The 21,280-nt window shown below is 37.3% G+C and overlaps 1 protein-coding gene across 7 annotated transcripts in view; it reads left to right on the top strand.

Moving 5' to 3' along the window:
* The window catches only part of BOD1L1 (biorientation of chromosomes in cell division 1 like 1), a 54,726-nt gene extending 33,727 nt beyond the window's left edge, over window positions 1-20,999 (top strand). The window contains exons 13-28 of one of the 7 annotated variants that reach the window (XR_006734813.1): window positions 645-688; window positions 1,895-1,955; window positions 3,908-3,978; window positions 4,623-4,695; window positions 5,957-6,036; window positions 8,924-9,008; window positions 9,352-9,425; window positions 10,410-10,485; window positions 10,564-10,601; window positions 11,659-11,704; window positions 13,565-13,614; window positions 13,708-13,792; window positions 14,200-14,353; window positions 15,383-15,452; window positions 17,950-18,216; window positions 19,615-19,656. Coding sequence is in view for 5 of the 7 variants with exons in the window: in XM_045550387.1 (XP_045406343.1) it covers window positions 645-688; window positions 1,895-1,955; window positions 3,908-3,978; window positions 4,623-4,695; window positions 5,957-6,036; window positions 8,924-9,008; window positions 9,352-9,425; window positions 10,410-10,485; window positions 10,564-10,601; window positions 11,659-11,704; window positions 13,565-13,614; window positions 13,708-13,792; window positions 14,200-14,353; window positions 16,803-16,943; window positions 19,615-19,732 (1,196 nt within the window). In the remaining 2 variants the exon portion in view is untranslated. Of the gene's footprint in view, window positions 1-644; window positions 689-1,894; window positions 1,956-3,907; window positions 3,979-4,622; window positions 4,696-5,956; window positions 6,037-8,923; window positions 9,009-9,351; window positions 9,426-10,409; window positions 10,486-10,563; window positions 10,602-11,658; window positions 11,705-13,564; window positions 13,615-13,707; window positions 13,793-14,199; window positions 14,354-15,382; window positions 15,453-16,802; window positions 16,944-17,949; window positions 18,217-19,614 lie in introns of all 7 variants that reach the window. The other 6 variants (XR_006734814.1, XM_045550388.1, XM_045550387.1 and 3 more) reach the window with 6 other exon arrangements.
* Window positions 21,000-21,280: the final 281 nt, after the last annotated feature.

The following is a 21,280-nucleotide window of genomic DNA, read 5'->3' as shown; positions in this document are numbered from 1 at the left end:
TTAATATGTGTATGAGTGTTTCATAGTACAAGTAATTAACATCTCATTCATTAATTGCCAAGAAGGTAACATGCTGGAATTGTGAAGTCCTTTGTTCCCACAGTGGTATTTCAGATTGTTTTATTGTGTTTAGGTCCAGTTCAATAAGAGATCTACTTACGTAAAAGGAAGTTGTTTAAAAGAAAAATGTGTGTTCTGTCATTGTTGAGGAGAAACAGTAGACCTTGTACTTCAAGTTTCCAAAGAAAATAAACAGACCCTTGCTGTTTGAGGGGATAGGCTCTAGCTTTTCATTTGATGGCATTATTTTAAATGAGCCAGTGTTACGCTGCAGCTTAACAGTTACATTAAGGTCCTCCACCTTTTTCGTAAGTTTCAGATCACCAATATAGTTAAATCACTGTAGTGATTTAATGTACCACTGCTGTTACTGTAAAAATGCGGGCAACATTAATTTCTGTTGTTTTTCTGGTAGTACAGCATGGATAACAAAAAATAATTGGTCAGAATTTTATAATTCACGAAGTTAGCAAGACCACTTAGCCTAGGATAGTCCTATTTAACTATCCCGAAAATCTTTAAATTTGTTTCTCTGTAATTCAGAAACAATCTTTAGTTTGTGTTTCATTTTTGTTTTTGAACAGCTGAACTACAGAGGCAGCCTTTGCTGGTGAATGAGTCACTAAATGTAAGTCACTGTAATGGGTTTGATTTTGTTGTTCTTGGGTTTTTTGTTCTATTTTGCCTTTTGGAAAACGACTGGGGAGGAAACATCTGGGGGGGGGGGTTGTCTGTACCTTTCTTTAGGAGCCAGGAGGCACTTAGTTAGCCTTCTCTCCGCTGAGTTCAGCATGCTGACAGCAGCTTTTGCTTGCTCTTTTCCATGTTCACCTATATCCACTGATGAAGAAATCTGAACTCTCTATTTTTTATTACTCGAATGGGATTGAAAATTGGATTTTGATGTCTTAAATTATTGTGCTGCTGTAGACAAACTAAATTTTAGTTTGAGAATTAAAGTTCACTTTATGTTTTTAGAAAGCTTTGCTGAAGATACTAAGCTGTAATTGCCATGTATATGTATTTCTTCCCAGATGTGACTCTCATAATCCCATTTGTTCTTGAAAGAGTTTTTTGGGTTTTTGTCTTAATGTATTTATAGGATACTTAATATCAACCAGGAGTGAACATTTTGTAAATTGCTTACAAATTTGCAGACAGCTGTATTCTTTCCAGTGCCCCTAGAGGAATTGGGATGCTGTCAGACACCTGTGGGATTAGAGTGCTTTACCCCACCAAAAACACCCTTTTTTGTAGCTAGAAACTCATACACAATCGGCTGAATAAGAAAGAAGAGAAAAGCCCTTTGGTGTGATTCAGGTTTGCCCTCCAAGAGTTAAAAATATTGTAACTGGGTATGGGGGCACTGCCTGGAGTCCCACCTACTCGAGAGGCTGGAGCCGAGAGGATTGCTTGAGCCCAGGGGTTCGAGTCTAGCCCAGGCAACATAACAAGACCTCCATCTCTAAAAAAGAAAAAAAAAAATTAAATTAAATAAATCAAAAAAGACTTAAAAAGATACTAAATGGGGCTGAAGCCACAGAACCAGCTGGTGTGTGCTCCATCCTAACTCCTGTCTCATTCCCCCAAGTCCCCAGCAGCTGCCTTTTCCCCAACTGACCATAAACGTCCTTTCCAAATGTGCACAAAAGTTGTCACTAGGACTTAGAATATTGTACGGTATACTTTCCCGTCAAGAACATGTACTCCGGTTCCCTTTGGCATTTGTACAAACAGCCAGGTTATGTAAACTATCTTCTTTTTTTTCTTTTTTTTTTTTCTTTAAGCCTTTTGTGAGACTATCCATAAATAACCATTTATATTGTATATTTAGGTCGAAAATTCAGGCTCCGACACAAATGAAGAAATTCATAGCAAATCTTATAACAAAGGAGGTAAGTTAATGAATTTTATAGTAGTAATTTTAATATTAATTGTAATTACCATCTGTTGATTGCCTTCTATGTGCCAGGCCCTGTGCCAATTACTTTACAAATTTTATCTCATTTAATTCATTTAATCCAGTAAAGTGAGTGTTAACAGCATCACATCTGTGGTTGTAAGTGATTCTTCAAGAGGTTGGGTGATTCTTTCTGGGCCATACAGCTTATAAGTGGTCCCATCCCTTAAATAGCTACTAGAATTGTGCCATTGGCCGGGCGCGGTGGCTCATGCCTGTAATCCCAGCCCTCTGGGAGGCCGAGGCAGGTGGATCACTCAAGGTCAGGAGTTCGAGACCAGCCTGAGTGAGACCCCATCTCTACTAAAAATAGAAATAAAAATTATCTGGACAACTAAAAATATATATAGAAAAAATTAGCCGGGCACGGTGGTGCATGCCTGTAGTCCCAGCTACTTGGGAGGCTGAGGCAGTAGGATCGCTTAAGCCCAGGAGTCTGAGGTTGCTGTGAGCTAGGCTGATGCCACGGCACTCACTCTAGCCCGGGCAACAAAGTGAGACTCTGTCTCAAAAAAAAAAAAAAAAAGAATTGTGCCATTAACCTCACAGTGGACTCAATCCAATGTGAGTACAAAATACATAGTCCCCTGTGGTTTTTATACTCATCTGTAACATATGTTAACTTCTGACAGGCAATGTCAGGATGATGGCAGATCAGGGATGTCTCATTATATGAGTCTTACCCCAGGGGTCAGTTCTGGTGGCTGTACAACCTGTGCAGGCTGCCAACTCCAGGCGGATAATTCTCTTCTCAAACAGAAGGCAGAATTTTGTTGCTACCTACTAATTTTTTTGATTCCCTACTCCAAGCATGAGGAAACATGTTCTGTTCCTGTATATAGTTATTTTTGTAACATATTACACCATATTTCAAACAGAAGTAAAGCAATGATAATTATAAACACCCATGTACCCATCACCTAGTTTTGTCATATCTTAAAATTTAGTATATTTGCTTCATGTGTTTTTTTTTTTAAAGTTACAGATATAGTTGAATCCCCATTTACCCCCACCCAATCCCAGTCTTTTTCGCTTTTATCCCACTCCAAAAGGAATCACTGTTCTGCTTGATATATATAGTTCCATAAACAATATGTAGCATATATTGCCTGCTTTAGGTAAGTGGTCTCACATTATATAAACCATCTTCACCTTATTTGTTCATTCAGCCATATATTCTGAGATTTGGTCCTATTCATTAGTGTAACTCCATAACTCTGTTTTAATTGCTATTCCATACATAATGTGACTATACCACAGTTATTATTTTTTGTTTCTTTTATTGGTGCATATTTAGTTTTTTTGCAACTTTTCCCTATTACAAAGAGTGCTGCTATGTATGCTCTTGCAACTGTTTCCCAGTGCGTATGTAGTGTACCTGTATGTGTAGGTGTGGAATTGCTCAATGATAGGTAGTTCTTTAACTTTATTGAATGTGCCATATTGACCCCAGGTAGTATACCAGTTGTCACTCCATACCACCTCTAGTATTTGGTATTGTTACACTGGTGAATGGTTGCTAATCTGATTACTATGAAAATGTTTTCATTGACACTTCTTAACACGATATTGCTACATGAACTGGGGGGAAAGGGCCTTGAAGTCTACTGTGTGAAGTCCAATGTTGTGACCCTAGACATGTTACTTCCCTCCTTGAACCCCATTTATTCACATCTAAAAATGGAAAAAGTAGAACTTAACTGACAGTGTTGTTGGAGGAATCCTATCATAAATCATTTGCAAACTATCTACTGCAGTGCTTCATGCATAACTGGTACTCAATAAAATTGCTAATCTGGTTTTCTTTCCCCCTCTACACACACCTAAAATAAGCTTTGGAATAGAAAAATATTTGAGATTTTTTTCCTTGTTGTATTTACTACTCAGAGATATCCAGTGGTCAAAAAGACGATGCAGAAGCTGTAAGAGGTCACCATATTGAAGCAAATCCTAAAGAGGTGCGTTTTTATGAAGAACTTAAGCATTTCATGTTTTACATATAGTGTTTTCACCTGTGCACAAAGAAAGGCTTTACTTCTCTGTATATATTATATTAAGTAATTAAATGGATATACTAAGAGTTCTGCATGTCATTTTTACCTGTTTATGCTCTTGTAATGTTTAGGCAATTTGGCATGTCCCAGGATTATTTGGAAGTTTCTGTTGTACAGTCAGAATTTTTTTATGTACTACTTTTGATCAACCATAAGAAGCCCATTTTTAATGGGCCACTAAAAGAGTAGAAAAACACTACCAATTAAATTACAGCATGCCACTGGTCATAAGGTATAACTTGACTTTAGGGATTATAAAATGAGAAATAATTGTTTAAAAACATGTGTTTTTAAATTGTTGAAATACAGTATGTAACCAGAAACAGATTTAAATGTTTTGTATGGATTTACATTCAAATCCAAAAAAAAGACTCAAGCTTACAAAATTAGTCTAATCTAAAACTAGATGCCAAAATTGTTTGTCTAGATTTTTTTTTAATTTATATATCAATTTTTTCCAAAGGCTAGAAGCTAATACAGGGTGCCCCCATTTCGGTTGGTTTGGGTTCAGATTCCATTTCCTTTAACACAGTCATTTTTAATTCCAGGTTGAAGAGGAAGAAAGGCATGTGCCTAAACGAAAAAGAAAGAAGCATTATCCCTCTTCAGAAGATGAACTGGGTATTTAGAATATATATGTTTCTGTTTTAGACATCTTTGAAAATCATATTTTTTATGTCCCAAAGTGTGGGCCAATAACATGGAGAATTCTTGAGGGTAGTAACTATTTACTTCACAACTCTTGAGGCTAGTTGGTTTCTAAACTGGCATGACACCTCCACCTCTGGGGTCTTTTCTGGACCTTGATCTAGAAACTAGATTGTTTCCTATCAAAGACCCAACCCCTGGAACTCACACAAACCCAAGCTCCCTCTGTAACATGGGCCTGGGGCCAAGCCAGGTCCCCCACTGAATTCTGTATTTTATATCATAAGCAAATGCCCAGCAGAGCTAGTGAAGCACTTTAGTCAAGGTGCATCTAATACCCCTTCTGTGCTTCATGCTGTTGATTTTCTCATGGTCCATACAGTGCCATCCAGTAGAACATTCTGTAGTGATGGGAATGTTCTATATGTATTTTGTCTAGTAGAGTAGCTACCAGCCAGCTGTGGCTGTTGAGCACTTGACTGTCAGTATGAATGAAAGATTGAATTTTTAATTGTATTTCATTTTAATTATTTTAAGTTTCAGTAGCCACATGGGGCTAGTGACTACCATATTAGGCATTGCAGGAACCTTTAATACCTGACACAAAGTAGAAATTCAATAAATAATGAATGAATGAATATATGAGACAGAACAGAAAGTTAAATACTTTCCTTTTTTGGTTAGAAGCATGTGATTATTTTATAATAATTTATTGAGTTCATACTATATTCAGATACTATCCATGGTACATTATACGTACATTCTCGTTTAATCTTCACAATAACCCTTTGAGTTAGGTATTGTCACCATTTTATACATAAAAAAATTAAGGTTCTGAGAAATTATGGCTTTACCTTACCAAGTAAATCTGATTCCTAAGGCCATCACTGAGCTGTACTCCTTAGGTGGTAACTTATTCTGGAAGTTGAAGTTGAAGTACATCTGGGAACTCTGAATACACTAGGACTTCTCCATAGAACCTGCTACTTTATTGATAACCATATGAGCATTTGAGGATTTTTTATTCTGTTTTATATTTTTGACTTTGCCAGGGCCAAAAGCTAGTGTTTAGTGCTTAAATCACATGACATTATAAATACATTTAGAAAAACTTTTGGCTTCACTGTATCACAGGCCTCAGAAAGAAGGCTCAAACTGTCTTAAAATAGAACTATGCATTTCATTTTTCATTTAGCTTTTATTTTTTTGTGATTCTGTCCAAACTGATTTACAGATGATAATCCAGATGTCCTGGATTCCAGAATAGAAACAGCACAGAGGCAGTGTTCTGAAACTGAGCCACATGACACAAAGGTATTTTTTCCACATATTAATTTTAAGTTATGGGGGTAACCTAATTATATCATTGTGAATACTTATTATAATATGTATTTTCCATTTTAGTGTCCCTCTTGATGTATTCTAATAATAATCACTTTATTATTAAAGGTGTGTATTTTCTAGTCTCCCTCCCATAAAATGAAGTGCTATACTTTATAATTCTTAAACTGTAAGATTATATTAATATCACAGTTTAGATATAATCATTGCTTAGGTTTTTGTTCAGTAGTATTATTGAGTTCTTAAGGTTTCTAGATGCTGTCTTCCAAAGTGTAACGTGCTTTATTCTAGGTATACTTGCACCAAAATATTGAAATACAGTGATAAATATTACTTTAAAATTTTAATACTCTACCTTCTCCCTAGCTTTCCTCCTACCCCTCAAATCTAGGTAGTCCAAAGATTGACCTCCTCCTTGGCTTTTTTCCTATGGTCTTATTTTTGTCATCTGACTCAGGGAAGCAGCTCACAAATTTTTATTTCTCCCCTGTGCTCTCTTTTGTTGCGGGCCCAGATTTCCCCATTTTCTACTAGATAACCTACTCTTGAGTGTTCTTCCATTTCTGAGACTCAATACTATAAAACTTCTCATTGTCTGTCCAGACTAGTTCCATCTCCTCCTTCTTTCTCTTTCCCTAATTAATTTTTTTCTACCTTGTTCCAAAAGTATTTAAGTCAGTTTACAAAAATATTTGAACTGACTTCCAGCTCACTGAAACCAGTTGAGTCTCTTTTCCCTCAATAACTAATGAGCTAAATAAAAAGTGGGGAAAGACTTAACAACCACAGAGGGAGAGTGGCATATCATCAGGAATTTCAGTTGGTTGTGGCCAAGGAAAGAAACAGGCTTTTCACCCATCGCTTACTCTGCCCTGTCCAGAACAAGAATCCTGAGACAATACTCGTAAAACTGAAGAGAAACCAGTTGAGGAGTTTACTTTTTATTTTTCCCTCAATTTCATGTTTTTAACGTTAAATAAAATATAACTTAACTATTTTCATTAAGAAATTTTATACACAAGTAATATTTTCAGTATTATAAAAGAATCTTTTCTTGCATGGAAACCTGTCTGCAAGAGCATTTATTTAATATCACATTTTATGTTAATGGTAATTTTTGGACAGTAGGTAGGGAGTGAGTTTATCATTCCTGCTATAGTTTTTTGTATAATAAGAATGTATCACTTTTTAAAAGCAATAAAGGCATTATTCTAAAATGTGTATGGCAAGACTAAAAGACCAAAATTGAATAAGTGGAAAAATCCAGGCACTGGAAAAATAAAAGCAGGGAGTAAAAAGCGAGTTGTGTGTATGTAGTCTCAGTATTAAGGTCAGAGCAAATGCTCTTTGGCAGTCCCAAATGGATCGACCTTACAACCTCTAAAGAAGTAACCTCCCAAATTGAGTATAGGGCAAGCCATTGAGGTGTGAGAAGAAGTGGTAGAACCACTGTTTATATCTACCTTTTATCTAAAAATTAAAAAAATTAAGCTCTACTAATGTTTAGTATATAGATTGGCCCTGGTGCCCTCACTGAAGGTGAGCTCACCTCTGACATCATGTCTCATAATTGCATATCTCAGTCTGGTCACACACTATTTTCAGGGTACCTTAAGTGAAGCTGGGAGTCCCATAGCACAGAGGACTTGAGAACGACTCCCTCACTCATTTGTTCACTTTCAGCATTTTGTGACATAATAGTTTACAGAGGCTTAATTAAATGATTTTTCAGAGTCTCCTAACTTAGTTTTAATTGACCCTTCGAAAACAGATACTGGCTTAAGATTCCTGCAAAAAGAAAAAAAAAAATCATAAGACAAAGGTAATATTTATAATGCAGGTACAAACGAATATTAATAATAAGAGAAATGACTGAACTGACTAGGAAGTTACAGAAGCTCTTTGTCATCCTCAATACTTACTTAGTAAAAAGAAAGAAGATCTAATCATATCTAAATGAAGTAGTTGAAAAACTTCAAATTTTAAGACTGTGTGAAATGTTGATATTATGTGGATATATTTGCTTTTATATCCACCCCCTTCAAATCCCTGAAAGGCTACATCGGAAACCCAGTGGCACTGAATGCCTCCTAGAAGGGAAGTCAGGGAGTGGGGAGTGGGAACATTTCATTTTAGACCATTTTGAATTTTGAACTAGGAGAATATATGTCTATTCAAAAATAATTAAAAATAATGAGGATTGTAGTTTTTTATCATGGGCCATCAAAGATATAATTTAAGTAAAATTTAAAAATAAGAGGATTTATATTTATAATAGGCCATTAAAAAGTAAAATTAAAACTTTATTTTGTCTTGTTCCCATCCTATTTTATGTGTTTTTGTTTCTATACTGTATTAGTATTTCATGCTCAAAAGTTTTGTGACTAAGGGTGAATAATTTAATAGTTGAAAGATTCACTGTTCCACATCAGCCCATCTGGATACCCAGAAATTCTGTCACAATTTACCCCTTCTCCCCAATCCCTCCCCTCCATGGCTCCACAAAGAAAAAAATCTGTCAATTCTTCCTTTGGAATTTCTCTCAAAAAGACAAAATCTAGGCTGAGGGAAAAGAAGAATAATTTCCATTTTGCAGGAAAATAAAATGGCCTTGCTATTTTTGTAGTTAAACCTTACCTCATGATTTTCTACCTTGAGAATTTTTATTTTTTTTTAATAGTCTCACTAACAGCAATTATAGTTACTTTTTAAAAGACATTTCCCAACAAATTATTCTATAATAAAAGACAGCTAGGAAATTGTTTTTGAAGTAGAAAGGAAAGCTTTGGGGTGGGGGGGTAAGTGGAGGCAGAGTTGAGTTTGAAAAGGAAGCTTCTTGTCTTGTTCAACTTCTCTATAGGAAAAGAACTCTGGAGATTTAGAAGAATTATCTAAAACAAGTTCAGAGACAAACAGCACTGTTTCAAGGGCCATGGAAGAAAAAGGTGAGTAAAACATCTACTGAGCCTTCAAAGCAGTCAGCATCTCTCACCATGGTTCACCAGCTGAAACTTCTAAATTGTTCCTTTGCTTTCCCTGTGTAATACAGTTCCTCATGCTTAAGATGAATACCTTGGGAATCATTTTTAATTAGGATCCTGCTCTACCCAAAGTGTACTGCTTATCAGTTAACCAAACTCAGGCTTGTTAAGTTTGATGGTGGAAGCATGAAAATAGAGTATGTGTACACGTGTGGCTGTGGCTGTGCAGGTCACCTGGGCACCGTGTCTTAGCGGTGAAGGCTGACCATGGTCACCAGCAGTGAACTGAGCTCTGCCTTTTCTGCAGATGAATACAGCAGCAGCGAAGCTACTGGAGAAAAGGCAGAGCAGAATGACGATGACAACATAAAATGTCAGGAGGTGAGAAATGTTTTCATATTTATTTGTTCAGAATTATTTAAGTACTAAAACCAAATTAAATGTTAAATACTGTTACCTAAAGTTTTTCTTAAATACTTCTGAAAGAGTTTTTGCTTTTGGGGGTTTTTTTTTAGTGCACTGGGACACAATTTCATACAGTGCATTTTGTCAGTGTCATTATGATTAATTTGGTTCTTTTCATCTTTGTTTCATAAAATCACTTGTATGGGACCTACTTATGTCACGGCCAGATAGGAGCAGCCCAACACTCTACATCAGTAGCAATGTCAGGTTCCTGCCCTTGCAGCTCAGCACCACCAGGCCAGGCACCAAGATAGGGCAGCAAACAGGAGGCTGCCTGAGCCATGGAGTCCAGCCAGGATGAAATGGGAGCAGCAAGCAGGTGTGCAGGAAGCATGCAGGAGTACCTGAGGGGACCCAGTTTCACGAGACAAGGTCATAGATTCCCATGAGACTGCAGGAGCAGACACACCATCTCAGCTCTGCCCGCTGTAGGTCCATTTGGATTTGCAGAGAGCCCAAGGCTGAGTCCTACAAACCAAGCATTTACATTATGCACTAGTCAGAACTTCTAGATAACCATTGCCAAGTTTGCCAGTATTTTAAAGCATAACATTTGGTTGCAAGTAACTTGGACTAAATCCCAATTTTAGTATACATTCATATTTATTAAAGGAGTTAAAGGTAACACTGAGCACTTAGCTTTCATTACCTCACAACTCATAATCTCATAATCCTCACAACTCCAAAAATGCATATGACAATTATCAGTATTTACCAGGCAAAGGAACTGCAGTGAGAGAAATAAACACTAAGCCCAAGGTCACATATTTTTTAAGTGACAAAGCTGGGATTTGAGCCCTCTTAGGAAGGAAATCTAAATCTCATTTTGAGAAAACAATCTATTTGTATAATAGAGGATGAAATTATTTTTTATTTTATTTTTTTTCATTTTCCCCTTAGGAAGATCAGCCGATAATTATTAAAAGGAAAAGAGGAAGACCTCGTAAATACCCTGCAGAAACAGCATTAAAAATAAGTAGGTATTTGGTGTGTTTTCAGTTCACACACAAGAGATTTTCAAACTGATTTTCTAAGTGAGATTTTTTTTTTTTAGAAGAAGACGACTCCAAAACAGATACTGGCATTGTCACTGTAAGTAGTTGCAAAAGATGACAGCTTCACATATTTGCTCTTGATCTGGAAAGGGCATGCTGCACCATCTAGCATTTTGAACCACATTATTTTTTAAGTATTTGAAAAGCTTTAAAAGACTTTCTTAAGTAAAACATTGAATAACCGTTCAAATATTTTTATTAATAGTATCCTCATATAAACAGAATTATATTAGTTCAGTCTCATTCTATCCTCACTTACGAGTTTGATTATTTAAAAATTATCTAGGGACTTACCTTCTTGTGGTCACCCTTGGTTAAAATATAGAAATTAGCTGTTTTATGTGATTTTGAGACAGCAGCTTCTTTATGGAGACCGCCGAGGTGTCTTGCCATCTTAATACTTTTTCTATAGAATTCTTTTTGTACTAAAAGGTACACTGATTTCAGTGCAAGAAAATCCTCAGTGATATTTTATCTTTTTGAACATTCTTTATCTTTGACCCTGAATTATATGCCCAGTGAAATCATTATATCAAGATTTCATTGCATGCATTTCAGTGACAGCATTATAAGGAGGACAAACTTATGTCCACTGACCTTACAAAATCACATGGGATTCAAGCCTCAGCTTTGCCACTTACTAGCCAGACCTGTGACTCGGGGCCAGTCATGTGACCCTGGAGAGACTCAGTTTCCTTGGTATAATGATACCTTTGTACTTATTTCATAGTATTATTATAAGACAACAAAACTAGAGAACTACATGTGAACTACATGTGAATGCCTTTCCCAGCATGTAAAGTGGTTTGCATTACGGAGTATTAATAACAACATGGCCACACTGCATTGCCTCTGGTGCTTACCCTCCAGTGTCCCAGGAGGGTGGCTGGGCAAGAGGCCTGTTGGAAAGACTATATTCAGAAACATAAGCATCCACATTTGCTAGGTACACTTAATAAACTACAGAAAACAGGTCCCAAATAATTCTGCCTCCCTAATAGAGATCCCAAAACTTCTTTATATTATTGATTGCATTTCTATATGATGATAATAAACTGCCAATTTCAATTTTTTATTTGTTTGTTTAAACTTAGGTAGAACAATCTCCACCAAGTAGCAAACTGAAAGTAATGCAAACAGGTATGTCCCTACAGCATTCTTCTGTGTCTGAGCTCAGGAAGGGGCTGGGGAGGCTGGCTGTTGGAGAAGGTTTTGGATGTTGTTCTGTTTCTCATTGAAATGAGTGGCCTCTCTGTAAAAACTGTTGTCCTTACAACCATGAGAGACTATACCTTTTGGCTCCCAGAGCCCAGGACTCAAGAGGTGAAATTGTTTTGAGTATTTTTATCTTCATTCCCAGGGGAAAAAAATTCCAAAATGTTGATAATAATTAGCTCTGGATGGTAGAATAATGGGAGCATTCCAAATTATTTATTACTGTTGTATGCATTTTTCCAAATTACAATGTATATATATTAATTTCACAATTTAAAATGTTTTACGTAAAAGCAAGAAGAGCCACTGGTGAGCTTTAAAGGATTGATATAAGCAAAAAAGATGAATGGAACACCTGTTTTGTATTAAATAAATAGCACGGTTAGATTAGGAAAGTACATATTCTGATCAGCAAGATAAACCAAATATATGAGTTTTTCTACACTACCTGAGTGTAATGTTGTGATCATATATCATCAGTTTTTCTTGTCTCTTGGTAAATTAAGGTTTGTTTAATTTTAAAAAGTGAAAGGAGATTCTGCATGTTGGGTTTTTAACTAGATTTTATTAATAATTATATGATTTTCAAAATCCATACAACAAGAAATCTTTATAACTTCAGTGCCTTTTTTAAAAGTCTCCAATTTAATCTGTGTGATTATCATTTGGGGTTAATATTTGACAATAGTTTTCTAAATCTGAGTAATGATGACCAGACTTCTTTGTTGGCCTATTGGGTTAACTTTTCCGTCTTCTTTAGTATATTGAACTTGCAGAAAAAAGCAACTACTGCAGTCTTCATCACTAATAAGAAGTACCTTTGAGTTTTTTAGTGTCTAATAAACATCCTCATGATTTTAGCTTCAAATAGTACATTGAACTAATCTTCATTTTTCTTACCAAGATACATTTTCAGAAAGTTGTAACATCTACAGAATTCAAATACATAAAGAATAGGATATACAATCTACAAACAGGCTTATAATATGTACTTTTTTAGTAGCCATGATTTAAGTGTTTGGAGTCAAAAGAATTCTGCCTATCGCTGTACTTGTTAGTAATGTGACTCTGAACAAATTATGTAAATCAAGTTAATCCTGAGTTTTCCAAACTATGAACTGAGATTGTAATACTTAATACAACTACAGTGAGCTTTAAAAGTACAGGTTGAGTGTCTCTTGTCCAAAATGCTTGGGACCAGAAGTATTTCAGATTTCAGGTTTTTTCAGATTTTGGAATATTTGCATTTACCAGTTGAGCATTCCCTAATCCAAAAATCGGATGAGCATTTCCTTTGAGCGTTAAATCAGCATTCAAAAAGCTTTGGGTTTTAGAGCATTTTGGATTTTGGATTTTTGGATTAGGGATGCTCAACCCGTATATCTTCCTGACTTGCAGTTACTGGTGTGTCTCATGGGCTCCCTGCACCACCTTTCCCCTTCCCTTCCTGGGATCGGAGCATTTGAACTGAAAGGGACCATAAAGGTGGTCTAACCCAACTCCTTATCTTACAAATGAAAAAACTCAGGGAGTTTAAATAATTTGCGCAGATCACAAACCTTATTTGTTGCAAATCTGAAATGAAAACTTCAATTTCTGACTTACATTCTGATGTGCTCTCTGCTAGGTTTTCTGATTCCATCTTTGCTTGACTGATAGAAAATAATGGTAAATTGTATAACAAAGCATTAATTAGCACTACTACATTGACAGACAAGCCAGACTGTTAAAATTTAATTTTATAGTAGTAAAGGATTAATGTAGAGATTTCCCTTTTTCTTAAAGATGAGTCCAATAAAGAGACAGCTAACCTGCAAGAAAGAAGTATAAGCAATGTAAGTGTTACTTTTTTTTTATCAAGATTTGTCCTTTAGAAATAATAAATGCTCAATTATCTACCCTTTCAACTTTAATTTTATTGTTTCTAGGATGATGGTGAAGAAAAAATGGTAGCAAGTGTACGTCGGAGAGGGAGAAAGCCCAAACGTTCACTCACTCTATCAGATGATGCTGGTATGTTTCTAGCCGATTCTTAATTACAGTCTTATTATTTCAAAATCACCTTTTCAAGAGTTTTTCTTTGAATGAGGAAAAATTCAGTGGAATATGCTAGTATTAATATTACATAAATATGTGTGAAATAGCTCTAATCCTGTGTCAGAAATGGTACATCCCAGATGCTTTTCTGAGTACATGTGAATTTTTCATGAATGCTGGCTGTGAACTGCCTAAGTAAACTATCCCAAATGTGTTTGAGATTAAGTTAAACAGTTGTGAATTGCAAGTGCTGAAACAAAAAGGAAGTGGAAAACCACTTCTCTGCCTCCAAGTCCCTAATATCCTAAGTTCCAAACTCCATGACTCCTTTCGAGTGTCTTTGGGAATTGTATGATCCAGGTGTTACCCTTCTATTTGAACAGAATCCTCAGAACCAGAAAGAAAACGCCACAAATCAGTATCTGAAGCAACTGAGGACAAGAAAGACCAGGAGTCTGATGAGGAAGAGGAAGAAGAGGAAGAGGATGAGCCCTCAGGAGCCACCACAAGATCCACCACCAGATCAGAGGCTCAGAGGTAATGGGACACACAGGCCACTGAAGACCTTCACCAGCTTCTCCATCGGAAAAGCGGCTTTGGGCTTCATGGGATTCTCTTTGAACTGAATTGCTCCTGCCACACTGGAAGTTCTTTCCTTTGGTTTTCAGTAGAGGCCACGTGCTCTCAGCCCTCTGCCATTCTGATTCTTCTTGGAGAACCCATTTTCTGTCTTAAATCATTTTGGGGGATCAGTTCAGAGTCTTTACGAGGTTTTAAATGACTGTTTGGTGGAACCCATTCAATTCTTTTATACATGTTTTTTGAGCATCTGTTACATCTCAGACATTGTGTTGAGCACTGTGAGTGAATACAGAGCGACATAAAACAGTCCCTGCTCTCAGCACACTTAACTCCAGTGAGCGGGAGAGACCAGGCCCACACACCACTGTCGTCACATGCATCTCACCAGTGATACGCAATAGGTTGATCAGAGGAAATTGCCAGGTTTGACCATTTTGATTTACATAATTTCTTACATTTTCCCAAGCATATTCTCTCAACCCTAGTAGAGCCAGAAGCCTCTGGGGAAAAGAGTACCATGTCCGATGAGTTTGGGAATGCCAGTGAATCCCCCTTCTTGTCTGTCACAATGTTCATTAAAATTATTAAGGGTTTGGCAAAGTCCAAAAGGAAAGAAAGCTGTTTAACTCTATTTAAGCAAGCATTATGTGCTTGTCATACCCCCTTTCCTAGCATCGGCCTGTGTCATTACACCTGTTAACATATCCAGTGTTCCTTTCCCGATAGCACATTTTGAGAAATGCTACATAAATATATAGTGTCATTCTAATGGTTAATAACTTTTTCCAAAGCAAGAATATTTTCTGTTTTAATGTGATCTACAAGCTGTTAATCTTGGAATCACCTTATATAATTTCATTATCAAAGATTAATCAAAAAAATTGAGGAACATTTCAAAAGTACCACTTATTAACACTGTAACATAAAAATGATGTCTTATATTTATGTAAAGACTTAAAGTCAACAAATTTCTAATTCCTCCAGACTTGCACATTATTAGGCATTCATGCCATGGTTTGATTTCTCAAAGACTCCAGGAGATCACAGGCTAAAGGTAAGGTAGTTTCATATTTGTTTTTTAGGTGGGGCAACTCAGATAAATAGAAGTCACAGAATTAAGATAGGGGTGCTGAGGCCCAGTACCCCTGCATTTGGTACAGCACATCCCACCAGTACCACCACCTCCCTCTTAAACAGTTGTGGGAAGATTGTCCAGTACAGTAGGGCTCAACTCAGAAAGTCCCAGAGGCCTTCTAGCTGTCTTCAAGTGAGTGTCTAGAAATAGCTCTCAGATTGCCTTTTAAAAATTCTTTAAAAATAAATCCTATTTGATTTATATGGTGCTATAATCACCTGGATTATTGATGCTCTTCCTGAATGTACTTTAGGAACATTGATTTACAAATATATCCTCTTCTCTTTAGTTTATACTCTTTGGCATTGGTTAATTGGTCTCAGGGCTCTGGCATCGTCATAATTTTGCAGATTCTCTGTGTTGGCTGGGCTCTCAGTGGTCGTCTAGTGCTACTAGCCAGCCCATCAATGCCCAAATCACTGTACCAGCAGCTCCTCTGAAATGGTCTTCTTGCTTTTGCATGCACCTCCATGACAGGGAAAAACCACCTCTGCTTTGGCATTCTCTTACTTATGTTCAGTAGAAGCTGGCCTCCCTGTAGCTTCTACTCTTGGTTCTAATTCTACTTTTGGAGGCTTCTGTATTCTTTTCCCTTAAATATCTGGGAGCAGCTTCTAGGTCTTCTCTTCTTGCTTTGAGCCCCCTCATCATTCCTGTTTGTTCTCCTCAGTTTATCTATATCCTCTTTAAGAAGCAAGTGTTCTATACCAAGTGTGGGCTGTTGATTCCAGAAGAGGGTTGTCCCACCTTATTTTCTGGATACTGTTCTTCAAAATGTATCCACATCACTGAGTTGCCTCAAATTGAGCCATACACCAGCTAAGTAAGTCGTTTTTTAAAAGACATTTTACTGATAAGTCGGATCTTTCCTTATCTTGCTCTTGTGCCGTGGACTGTTCGGGCCTTAACAGCTCGGTGTTGTGAGTTGTACTTTCATTACTCTTGGCCCCTTATTCTACTTTGCAGAGCTTTCTTAGGATCTTTATTTTGTTAGCCAATATATTTTCTGTTTTTCACAGATTCATCTTCTTCTAAATCATGATAAAATACCATGCAAAGTAAGAGCAAGGATAGAGTCACGCAAGCAGAATTAGTCATGGGTGACATTAAGATCTACTTACTAGCAATGGTCAAGAAAGAAAACCGTTTTCCTGCTTTTAGTCCCCATTGTTCTGACTTCCCCATGAGGAATCTCATTCTTTCTAAATAGTCCTGGAGACTGGAGGATTCAGTGCTACCATTGTCCAGTGTTTCTATAATCTGTTTCAGAAAGCATCATAGCAAGCCACCTGCACGTGCAACTTCCAAACTTGGCAGCCCAGAAACAGTTTCTCCTAGAAATCGCCAAAAATTAGCAAAAGAGAAGTTACCTACCAGCGAAAAAGTTAGTAAACCTCCCCCATTAGGAAGGTAAGTCCCTGCTTACACTTCAAGTCATTTTTAACTCCCTCAGACTAATTTTGGTACAGTAATGCTTTCTTCCTAATTTCCTTTAAGATTTCTCTCTCACCAAATAACTGTCTTTGGGGGTCATTGGTTTCCAAGAGGAATAGGAAGGGCTACAGAAGGTGTCTCTGTGGCCTCGCCAGTCTGGCCTTGCCACGTGGACCTGCCACACAGGCTTGTCCTTGACACCTGTGGGCCTTATCTGCTGACTCCCAGCCACCAAGACCAAAGGCAAGCCAGTGTGGTAAAGCCTTGAACAGCCCAGAGTCCTTTGTTTGAGCCAGGGCATTGCAGAGGTGATGAGGTAGCAAAGGAAAGCACAGCCCCCACCAGCTCGCATCTCCCACTGCAGCCTGACTCTTCTTCCTGCTTGCCACGGTGGTGCTCAGTCTTCCGTCCTTGCCTTTGCTTGTGCTAGTGAGGAGTGCCCTTGCCACCAGCTGCCCGGTAAGCCAGGCCCTTCCCATCCTTCAAGCCCCCCTTCTTCAGGACGCCTTCCCCACCTGCTTCAGCCCATTCTCATTTTTCTTTCCTGCTGCACTTTCAGCAGTCAAGATGCCACGTTCTGTTGGTTTCAGTATATTAGTTCTGTCTTTCCCTCTGAGCTGAAAGCTTCTTCCTTGAGATCAGGAACTTGTCTTACTTTCTGCACATTCAAAAATAAAAGACTCTTCACTATATACAAAAACTGTTCTGACATCTCTTATCACATTTTGATCTTCACAGCATATTTGTAATGTATATATGCACTATTATCCCCATGTTATAGAAAGGAAAACAAAACTATCCTCACTAAGTGTCATGTAGCGTTTATCCTTGTTTTATATGTGAGGGGAAGAATCTCAGGAGAGTCTGGGTGCATACTTCTCAAAATTGAATGTGCAGACCAATCACTTGAGACTCTTGTTAAAATGCATATTCTGAGTCAGTGGGTCTAGGGTGGGGCCTGAGAGTCTGCATTTCTAACAAGCCCTCAGGTGACCAGCACCACTGCTCACAGAGCACACCCTGGGTGAAACGCAAAGGCCTGGACAACCTACCAAGCTCACACAGCCGGGAAGAAGCAGCCTGACTCAAAGCTTTTGCTCCTGCCGCATGGCTCCCAGCATGATGCTGCACACAGCAACTTGTCAGTGAAAAGGCGTTCACTGAGTGGCTGGTGGCTTTCTGTGGACACAGTTTGAAATGGATTATTAATAAACACTGCTTTTAAGCCAGTGTCAACACATACAACACGGTAACATGCCAAAACCATATCATCTGCAACAATTTTTGACTCAATTTGAGTTTATTTACTTATGCTGTCAAAGGAACAATAAACAAAAGATGGCAGGATATCAGTAAAGTCCCATTTCTCCATCTCCTGTAATTTCAGTTTTGTAAGTCTTTTCATTCATTGATATGACATTTACATTTACTGCTTGCTTGCTATGTATTGGGCCTTTTACCAAGCACTGGAGTTAGAAAAAGGAATAAACCTCAGCAGCTGTCCTAGAAACATCTTGTCTAATGGGAGAGATACGTGTATAAGACTTTCAGACTTTTTCAACAGCAACTCGAGTAAGAATATATTTTGCAATACAGCTAGTACTACTCACATTCCTGCTGCTGTAACAGAGACAAAAATTTCATCAATGAAACTTAATAGATGTGATACCAGCGGTATTTTCTGTTGTGTTCTATTAATATGATGTTTTAAAATAACTACCTGTAATCTGCAGTTTGAAAAAACGCAGTGGATAAATTACAGCGGTAAGTGTTGTAAAGATCCAAAGTGCCGTGGGGTTTCCAAAGAAGGAGCAGCTTCCTCTTTGATGTGGAAAGCTTCCCAGAGAAATGACTTGTGTATTGGAGAGTGTTTCTTATTTTTAGAAATAAGGAAGTTGATCAGATGGGTGGTGTAGGGTAATTAAAAAAGAAAAACCACATGCCAAAGCATGAAGATGTAAAGAGACATTATATGTTTGGGAATGGAAAGACTTTGGCAGGACTGTAGTTGTGTGCTATGCTCTGGGTGGCTTTATCCTGAAAGCGTCAGAGACGCAAGAGGGACTTTGTATATCTCCCGAACAAGTAACAAGATTAGACTTTCCAGCAAATAATTCTAATTGCAGACTGGAGAACAGGGATAGGCTGGTGACAGGAAGATTGGTTAGAATGCTCTTCTAAAATTTCTGTGCCTTTTCTAACATTGTCAGCTATTTTCTGTAATATTACAATGTGAAACATGGCTTTGGACTTGATCAGACCTAGGTTGCTAGTTGTTTGAACTTGGAACAGTTTCTGTATTGGTAGGACTAGCAGTTCATTTCTTTGTTTTATAGGTTGTAAGACTGGGGCCTAGAGAAGGAGGTTGACTTGATCAAGGTCAAAACCTAGAGTGTGATAGAGCTGGGACCAGAACACACGCTTCCCACGTCATTCTGTAGCACCCTGTGTTTGTGTGTGAGGTTGCCAGCAGATAGTCAGTTAGCTCGAGCTCTTTGATAGCACCTTTTCCTGTATAAATATTACTGGGGCTTTCTCTTCTTAGCTGAAAAGTTAAAAACTCTTTTTTTTTTTAAGGAACTCCCAAATTATTTGAAGCAGCTGCTTTTTTAACTCTCACTTCTTGCCTTGACTTTGTTTAATGCAGATCAAAGACACAGCTCTCCCCTTCTACCAAGCGCAAGAGAGAAGTCAGCCCACCTGGGGCCCGGACAAGAGGCCAGCAGAGGGTGGAGGAAGCCCCTGTGAAAAAGGCGAAGCGATAATCCTTACCCCGGTGCCCCTGGCTTGTCGAGGAACACAGTGAAGAGAAAAGGGACGAGCCTCTGTGGCCATAGGCCTCTTTTTTTTATAAACCAGAAAAAGGATATGCATGTGCTGTAAGTTCCTAGGTGCAAGCTTTTTCTTGTTATGTTTTAAACAGCTTTATAAACTATTGTTCATAGAAGATATTATGTACATTTATTTCAGATAAAGGAAAATAAGTTTACTTTGTATCTGAACTCAAAACAAAGTAGCTGTATATTTTAACATTTGAAATTGGGATTTCCCAATGTGACACATCATTAATGCAAATCCTTCCAACCCATCAGACACCAGGCTGCCTACTGGTAATCTGTGTATAGTATATAAACATGTAAAAATAGGTTGTATTTTACTCTATGTATGATGCTAATCAATGAACACTTTATTTATTTTACAGAGAAAACTTATCTGTGAACTTTACTATATATCTGTTTATTTTATTTTATTATTTTTTTTTAATAAAAAAAGGGTTTTAAATGCTATGCAGTCATTAGTAGAAAGTTTTTTAGGACTCTGCCTGCCCTGTAACTATCTGAATATGATCTGGCAGAAACTCTCGCATGTATTCAAGTAAAGTAGTTTAGCTGAAGAAAGGTTCTCCATTGCTTTTCTGTTCACAGTTGTGACTGTTTTTAAGAATGTAACCTGTTTTTAGATTATACTTGCATATGTAACTTTACTACCAGCCCCACCGACGTGAGAGGTTCTGGTTCAGGTAAAGATACATCCGGTCACCTGCAGCAGAAACCCCTCTGTGGATGTTCATTCCTCTCCTCTGTGCTATTCTGAAGCTTCTACCAATATTCTTTCCATATTGTCTTTTTCAGTGAAGAGAAATACATTGAAGATTAGGTCACTCCCGTCTATCCAGTTTCAGGATTTTATGTTGTTTTTATACACGGTTATTTCAGGATAGAAACTGGCTTTATTGCCAGGTGTTTTTTTAAACATGTTTTAACTCCCATATGAGCAAACTGTCCAACTTAAGTTTTTCATAGGATTAAACTTTTCTTAAGATCAAATTTGTCTCTTGCAATGATGTGATAAGTTGCCAAATAATTGAGATTATTTTAAAACATTTTGTTCATATTCTTGTTTTATAATTAAAATTTACATTCAATGTGTGTGGGATTTTTTTTTGACTCTTAATGTAAGGTGGATATTTCTGTCATTTTACATGGTTTCTTACTGAGATTTTATATATAAATTATAAAATGTTTCCCAAAACTTGAGTGGTAAGAATTTTTTTTCTGTGTTTAAAATTTCTTTACATGAAAATCATTTCTTCTCTCTGTATAATTGGTCTTAGATATGTTGTTCCATTTTCACATTCAAATACAAGTCAGTGATGGCCTCTCTCGATACAACTGAACTTTGGATCTAAAAAGGACCTTAGAGATTATCATTTTTATTTATATGGATGAGTTTTAACCAGAGCTCAAAAATCTAAAGTGATTTAAAGTCAGTCAAAGGTAGAAGCTGGACTAGGTTCCAGGACTCCCAGTTGC

This window comes from Lemur catta, chromosome 4 (genome assembly GCF_020740605.2).
Source record: "Lemur catta isolate mLemCat1 chromosome 4, mLemCat1.pri, whole genome shotgun sequence".
Lineage (NCBI taxonomy): Eukaryota > Metazoa > Chordata > Mammalia > Primates > Lemuridae > Lemur > Lemur catta.
The sequence above is the reverse complement of the archived record's forward strand: the minus strand, read 5'-3'. Positions and strand labels throughout refer to the sequence as shown.